This window comes from Urocitellus parryii, chromosome 11 (genome assembly GCF_045843805.1).
Source record: "Urocitellus parryii isolate mUroPar1 chromosome 11, mUroPar1.hap1, whole genome shotgun sequence".
Taxonomy (NCBI): domain Eukaryota; kingdom Metazoa; phylum Chordata; class Mammalia; order Rodentia; family Sciuridae; genus Urocitellus; species Urocitellus parryii.
The window spans coordinates 7,931,278-7,939,239 of NC_135541.1; the positions used below are offsets into that span (position 1 = coordinate 7,931,278).

At 49.5% G+C, this 7,962-nt stretch overlaps 1 protein-coding gene across 1 annotated transcript in view; it reads right to left on the reverse strand.

Moving 5' to 3' along the window:
* The window catches only part of LOC144249159 (PRAME family member 12-like), a 34,666-nt gene extending 27,567 nt beyond the window's left edge, over window positions 1-7,099 (reverse strand). Inside the window, exons 1-3 of the mRNA XM_077791365.1 lie at window positions 6,798-7,099; window positions 5,845-6,426; window positions 4,467-5,015 (exon numbers count right to left, since the gene is read on the reverse strand). Of these exons, the coding sequence (XP_077647491.1) occupies window positions 4,467-5,015; window positions 5,845-6,426; window positions 6,798-7,099 (1,433 nt within the window). The remainder of the gene's footprint in view (window positions 1-4,466; window positions 5,016-5,844; window positions 6,427-6,797) is intronic.
* Window positions 7,100-7,962: the final 863 nt, after the last annotated feature.

Genomic DNA, 7,962 nt, shown 5'->3' on the forward strand with positions numbered 1-7,962 from the left:
CCACTGAGCTACAACCCTAGCCCTTTTTATTTTTTATTTTGAGACAGGTTCTCACTAAGTGCTGAGAGCCTTGATAAATTACTGAGGTAATGATGATCATTTTTGTGATCCTCCTGCCTCAGCCTCCCAAACTGTTGGAATTATAGGCATAAGACACAGCACCTGGCAAAAACTGTTTTTAACATATATTATATAATAGTAACTACTTTTTAAAACTCCATGATAACTAGATTCATTTATTTACTTATGGTACTGGCATTTGAAACCAAGCTTTTTTAGTTTGGCTCTGCCTCCCCAGCCCCCACCCTTTTTTTCTTCTTTTATTTTAATTGGCTTTTTCAAAATAAATGACAGTAGAATGCATTACCACTCTTATTACACATATACAGCACGATTTTTCATATCTCTGGTTGTATATAAATTATGTTCATGCCAATTCATGTCTTCATACATGTACTTTGGATAACGATGTCCATCACATTCCACCATCCTTGCTAATCCCCTGCCCCCTCCCTTCCCCTCCCACCCCTCTGCCCTATGTAGAGTTCATCTATTCCTCCCAAGCTCCCCCTCCCTACCCCACTATGAGTGTCTCACCTTATATCACAGAAAACACTAGAATGCCATTTGTTTTTTGGGGGATTTTCAAACTTCACTTAGTATTATCTTCTCCAATGCCGTCCATTTACCTGCAAATACCATGATTTTATTCTCTTTTATTGCTGAGTAAAATTTCATTGTGTATATAGGGCACTTTTTTTAACTCATTCCTGCTCCAATGCTGAGGCCTGGAGCCCTGTGCGGGGTCACAGCGCTGGTGATTTCTGTGGAAAGCAGCTGTTTAGGAGTCCTCAAATGTTATGCTCGAATTCAGGACTCCCAAAGACCACCAGAGACCCAAGATCGATGTAAACAGCAAAGAGGTGTTTATTGCGAGCTAGCTTGGTCCTCCGCTCACACACAGCAACTGGTGAAGCTGAGAGGCCCTGAGCCCAGGGTTTGCAACAGTTTTATGCATTCTTTGGAGAAGGCAGGGACTTCACATACATCATAGCATCTCTAAGCCAATCATCACACACGGAGGAAAAATCAAATAACAATTCTAAAACATGATTAGCACATTCACTGGAGGGAACAAGTTGGGTAAAGGTGATTGGTCAGTACAAAAGGGGTATTCATTTGAACTGATTGGTTTAAGCCCAAAGGGGTGTACCTGCTGAACTAAATGGTTTCCCAACATGTTATCAACCACCATAAACTACTGGGAGGGTCAACTGGCATCCCAGGTATTTCCCTGTCTCATGCTGATTGGTGGCTGCTAGGGGGTTGGTATGCTTCCCCATCTAGCCTGACTGAGTCAGGGACACCTGGTTCAGCAGATCTCTCCTGTTATTTGTAGATAAACAACTTAGCAGGGTGGGAATGTGCCTAGGAGTGCTCTGTGGGTTTTTCCAAGGGCAAAGGTGATGTCCCTTCCTTGGACAGGCTTTGCTCTGAGGTAGAGGCTGGTTTTTCACTAACACTCTCTGAGATGCAGTATTCCAACTAGGTGAGATCTGGATCAGGGACCAACACAGAATGCTGCCTCCCTCTGGCCTGCCATCTTCATTCTCCCCACCCTTTTTAAATGCTGGTGATGGAACCCAGTGATGCTTTACCACTTAACTTCCTCCCCAGTCCTTTCATTTACTTTGAGACAAGTTCTGGCCAAATTACTAGGGCCATGATAAATTGGTGAGGTCAGCCTTGAATTTGCAGTTCTCTTTCTGATACCCAGGCCCAGGGACAGATGCTTCAACTCTGATTCTAAGTACAGCGAGTTAGTAATTGAGAGCATCTGGTGGGAAGGGTTGCCTAAGGAGACACCAGGCAGTTAATTCTGAGGAGCAACGTCAAGGTAGGAGAAGACAAACTGGCCCAAGCCCAAGGTCACCCTGACCCCTGATGATGGTCAACACCCAGGATTCTGCCTGTTGCAGAATCTGCTCATTCACATCACCCATTTCAGGGTAAGCCTTACACCAGGTAGGTCCACCATCTGCAAGGCCTCCATCCCTGCTCCTCACCCTCGACTTTGAATCACCACATGATGCTTAGAGCAGCCTTCCCCAGGGGGGCATTGGAGGTGGCTCTCTGCTCCCTGCTGGAGAGCACAGAGCTTCCCTGTTACAATGTGCAGGTGTGGGGGCTTCCCTCCTTCAGCACCCTCCCCTCTACCCTGCTTCTCCCCACATTCGCTGGACAGGCCTCCCAGGGAAGGAAACTCACACCCACCTCACTAGCTCCTGTCCCCACCACCTGGCTTCCCAGCAGAGTTCTGCAGACCACAGACCCCTGTTTAGCCCTCTGCTTCTGTGTGGGTGGTGATGAGTGCATCCTTCAGGACTAAACAGGGGACCAGACCCTGAGGTCCCTCGGTCACTCTCCAGCATCTCCTTCCCTGACATCACCAGTGGCCGGGGTATAGCAAGTGCAATTTATTTGTTCATTTATGGTGCTGGGGATGGAACCCAGGGGTATACCACTGAGTCACATTCTCAGCCCTTTTTTTTGAGGCAAGGTCTCCCTATATTGTTGCAGCTGGCCTTGAATTTATGATCCTCTTGCCTCAGCCTCCTGAGTTGCTGGGCTTTTAGTTCTGTGCCATTGTGTTGAGCAGCTCAGGCAACTGACCCTACCTCAAAATAAAATTATTAAAAGGACTGAGATTGTATTTCAGTGCTAGAAAGCCTCAGGGTTCCAACCCAAGAACTGAAAAAAAAAAAAACTTTTAGAGAGAAATTATAAAAGCTGGGTTACAATATCGTAGAGGATTTGAATCTTAGAGATGGAAGGGAAACCTCTTAATTATCTCAGTTCTGGGTTTAGGGAGACCTGGGATGTCTTTTCTTCTTCAGGTAAGAGGGAAATTTCCTGCATAATCAGAGCATAACCTAAGTAATAGACTTTTTCTTTGTTTTTTTTTGGGGGGGGGGTGTACTGGGATTTCACTCAGGGGTACTGGACCACTGAGCCACATCCCCAGCCTTATTTTGTATTTTATTTAGAGACAGGGTCTCACTGAGTTGCTTAGTGCCTCACTTTTTGCTGAGACTGGCTTTGAACCTGCAATCCCTCTGCCTCAGGGCTGCTGGGATTACAGGCATGTGCCACTGCTCCAGGCATAATGGATTTCTTCTGCAGAGAACACAAGTTTATCCAAGGAGGTCTTATTGCTCTCATTTGCCACCCACTCTCAAAGGGGAAGAAAAACTATTTTAGAATCCTGCGCAGTAGGAGACCATAAAACAAATCATTTGCAAATTGAGTGAGAGGCATTTCTAGGACATTGTATGGTTGAGAGGTCTTGGCGTGATGCCTGAGAGGGGTGATGTGGGGTTTCAGGGCACATGTGTAGATTCCCAGTCTGGGTTTATTGCTGATTTTTCAGAAGGCAACAGTGTTGGCTCTGCTTATCAACTGGGTACCAGAGACAGCAGAGTGAAGGTGTCTGCTGCGAACCATTTGGAGTCTGCAGACCCATTAGATGACAGGTGCTGGGGTTTGGAATTGCAGGAAATCTTGCATTTATAATTTTATCTATTGCACCTAACTCTTGTGTACATGTCCAACCTCCCTTTAGGTTTCTTGACTGATGGGTTGTTAAATCGTACAAGGATTTATAAGTTGTATTCTATGAAGTTCTCTATAGTAGTAGGGCACCCTTGGGTACAATCCCCAACACACACACAGACACACACACACACACACACACACACAAAGACTCAGACTATTTTTCCAAGAACCTCAGCCCTTGTGGATAAAGCTGTGGTCCACTATGACCTGAATAACTCAGATGGAAGTCTCCTACTATCCTCAGATGAACTCCTTTGGAGAGCAGGTTAGTGTTCTCAGTTCCATGGGGAACCACAGGCACATTACCCCATCGAACAGCCACATGCATTGGAAGGAATGACACCCAGAGAGAAGTAAAGAATGGAGGGTATACTCAGAATGGCCCTGCACTATTGTGATGACATGAGGTCCTCGGCTCCAGTGTCACTGATCAGCACTGATCAGCCACTGAGTTAGCTTCCTGACCTTTTTTAAGCTGAAAACCATGGAGGACAGCAGAGGCTCTGCCACAAGTTCCCCAAGGGGCTCATTTGCAAGTCGCTCATTTGCAGCCATCCATGCAGGGGGTCATGCCCTGTGTATCTCTCAGCACAAATGTATTTCCAGAAATTCAGATTCCTGTTTCTGACTCCTAAGACACATGTCCCCATGGGTTCCAAGTCTCCCAACGGGAATCAAGCCTCTGTGACCCAGGCCTCCTGCATCAGCTTTTCTGTACCCACTCATGTTATGCAGTGCCCTGGCATCCTGTTCCCCTTGGAGAGACACTCATGTCTTATCTTTATTTTCAAGTGCACAGGAGAACATTTCTCATATATGCATCCCACTAGGCAGGCAGCCAACAGTGACACGGACTGGAGGGCAGGTTATAGATAAACCAGTTGCCACATCTATGGCAGGGTTTAGTATAGAAAAGGACGTTCTTTGGCTCTCTCACATCCCTCAGTGTCTCCATCAGCTCATCGATGAGTTGGAAAAGTCTCCCCGGGTGGATGGCACCCTGGGCATCATAGCTCTCCAGAGGGGCAGGGTACTTCTCTAGGCTCAACCGGGTCAGCCTGGAAGTGTGAAGCAGCAGGTTGCTCAGGACTGACATGGAGATGTCATTCCCATTGAAGCTCAAGACCCTGAGCTGGGAGCAGCAGCTCAGGACAGGTAGGATGGCCTGGAGCTGGGAGTTGGTGATCCCACAGTCCTGCAAGTTTAGGGTCTCAAGGGTGGCTGCAGCATTCTCTAGCAGAATTACGAGGGGCTCAGGACTGAAACTCGTCAATTTGCTGCCCCGCAGCGTCAGGTGTATTAGCTGGTTGAGGTTTGGAGACCCCGACAGATCATTCCAGTCTGGATCTGAGAGCAGGCAGTCGGTTATTGAGAGGGTCTCCAGGGGGGTCTTCAGGAGCCTAAGCAAAGATCAAGCAGTTAGTTCTGAGGAGTGATGTCAAGGTGGAAGAAGACAAATTGGCCCAAGGTCACCCTGACCTTCTGATGATGGTCTCCATCCAGGACTCTGCCTGTTGCAGAATCTGCTCCTTCCCATCACCCTGTTTCATGCTGAGCCTTTCACCCCCACTTGTGTGACCAGGTGGGTCCATCACCTCTAAGGTGCCCCTCCTGGCTGCCAAGCAGAAAGCCACAGCTGTAGCAGAGGGGGTCAGGGTGAGACATGCACAAATAACAAACCCAGGCAAGATGGAGCCGCACAAACTGGGGTTGCTCTCCTGCGGGGCTCACACCTGTACCCTCAACCCCTGCTCCTCACCCTCCAGTCCAGAATCACCACCCAGGGCTCAGAGCAGCCTTCCCCATGGGGGGCATTGGCAGCAGCTCCTCTGCTCCCCGCTGGAGAGCACAGAGCTTCTCTGTTGAAAGGTGCAGGTTTGGGGGCTTCCCTCCTCCAGCGCCCTCCCCTCCACCCTGCTTATCCCCACCTTTGCTGGACAGGCCTCCCAGGGAAGGAACCTCACACCCACTCACTAGCTCCTCTCCCCCCACGGGCTCCCCAGCAGAGTTCTGCTCCCCAGACCACGGACCCTGTTTAGGATCTGCTTCTGTGTGGGGGGTTAGGTGAGACCTGGCTTCAGGACAGAGGGAAACAAACACTTCATTGACTTTCTAACATCTCCATCAATGTTAAGTCACCATGGCTGGCACACAGCAGGTGCCAGCTGAAGTTTCATGTGACAAAGAGTTTGCTCTGATGTCCTAGGACAGATCCCTCTGCTTCCTCACCTGAGCACCTGGCACAGACGGCCTTCTAGGAGGAAGACACCATCCAGGTACAGCCTCCGGAGGCTGTCCATCTTGGCAAACTGTGAGGTTATGTCATCCATCAACTGATCTCTCTCCTCCTGGGAAGCACAGGCAGACACATAGACTTGGGAGAAGAAGAGCTGCCTCAGGTTGCTCATCTGGCCCCAATAGGTAGCAAAAGTAGCCAAGGTGGATAGGCTCCAGAGACACTGCACGTCCAACTGCTGGATGAAGTCCAGATCCAACCTCTCCAAGATCTTCTCAATGGTACGGACAGGCAAAGGGCACATCTGCAGCTTCTTGCAGCACAATTGTATCAGACCCTTCCTCTCATCCACCCAGCGAAAGAGGAAGGAGTAGAATGCATTCAGGGATCTTCGCTGGAAGCACAGGTTTACTAACACCTTCAAGGGCAGAGTAGGCCCTGTGTCTGGAGAGGCCTTCACTGTTTGCCTCTCCTTCATGACTCCTGGTGAGCAGGCATCAACCTCGGCTCCAGACCACATCCTCCAGAAGTTCCCATGAACATTCCGCAAATCCAGCACCTGCAGTTTCCACCTCCTGCGGGGACCACAGCAGAGTCTCAGCCCTGAGGCCCCTTCCTTCCCCTCTCAGCTGCTGCTCCCTGCTCCACCTCTTCCTTCTGTCTTGCTTTTCTCCACCCACTTCCCTGCAATCCAGCCTGGTGCCCCCACCTGTACCAGCTGAGGGAGGGGCAAGCACAACCTCCTTCAGGGGTCAGCACAGCTGCCACAAGCACCTCCACATCTGGAAGCCCCTCCCAGGTGGGGCTCAGCATGGCCAAGGCCTCTCCACCCCCCCCTTGCTGGCAGCACAGGAAGCCTGCGGGGCACACTTCAGCACCTACTCTCCCTGCCCACAGCCATCACTTCCCTGGAAGCCCAGGCGCTGCCTTCCAGGGTCCCCCTCACCTGGGGCGATCCTGCTGGGCAGCCAGCATATCCAGCCCATCCAGTGCCGCTCGGATTATCCCCAGCTGTGGCTTCTTCATCAGGGCCCCCAGGGGCAGGCAGGTGAAGGGCCAGGCCTGCACCATTTTCCTCAGGACCTCAGTGTGTCCCCCGCTGAAGGCCTCCATGAAGAGTGGTGGGAAGAGCTGTATGGGCAGGTCCTCCAGAGCTAGGGTGGCCCTGGTCTTGTCCTTCAGGAGGCTGCGCCCTGCCAGCTCCTGCAGTGTGGGTGGGGTCCGCTGCTCATCCTCTGGAGTCTGCATGGTAGGATCCTGGGGGATGCCCCACCCAAACACATCATTCACAGCCAAGCTCCATAGCTCTACCTTATACCCACCCGAGGAAACCACTCAGCCAAGTGGATGCTTTGGCAATAGGTTGATCCAATTTTACTCTTTGGGTGGCAAACCAGGCCTGGTGGTTGAGGCCTATAACCTCATGGCTTGGGAGACTGAGGCAGGAGGATCACAAATTCCAGGCCAGCCTAGAACTTAGTGAGACCATGTAGCAAAATGAAAAATAAAATAGGGTTGGGGATGTATCTCAGTAGTAGAGTGCCCCTGAGTTCAATCCCTAGCTTCAGTCAATAAATAACTAAAGTGGGTGTCATTGGTTTTCATTTTTAAAATGAGCAATTTTTAATTAATTTACTTGCTTACTTATACTCTTCTTTCGTTTTTTTGGTGATACTAGGGATTGAAGCAAGGGGTAGCTTACCACTGAGCTACACCCTTACCCCTTTTGGGTTTTTTTTGGTATATATTAACTTTGTGGCACAGGATTAAACTCAGGGTGCTTTACCTCTGAGCTATATCCCCAGCCCTGTTTGTTTTTGATACCAAAGATTGAACTCTGGGTACTTAACCACTGAACCACATCCTCAGCTCTTATTATTTTTTCTATTGAGGCTGCTTAGGGCCTTGCTAATTTGCTGTGGCTGGCTTTGAACACTAATCCTCCTGCTTCCTCAACCTCCTAAATTGCTGGTTTTATAGGCATGTGCCACCAAGCACAGCAAAAAGTATAATTTTAAGGATGCACAATATAAATATTTTTATTGTCAGAAAATAGAATTCCAGGGCTGGGGATATGGCTGAAGAAGTAGTGCACTCGCCTGGAATGGGTG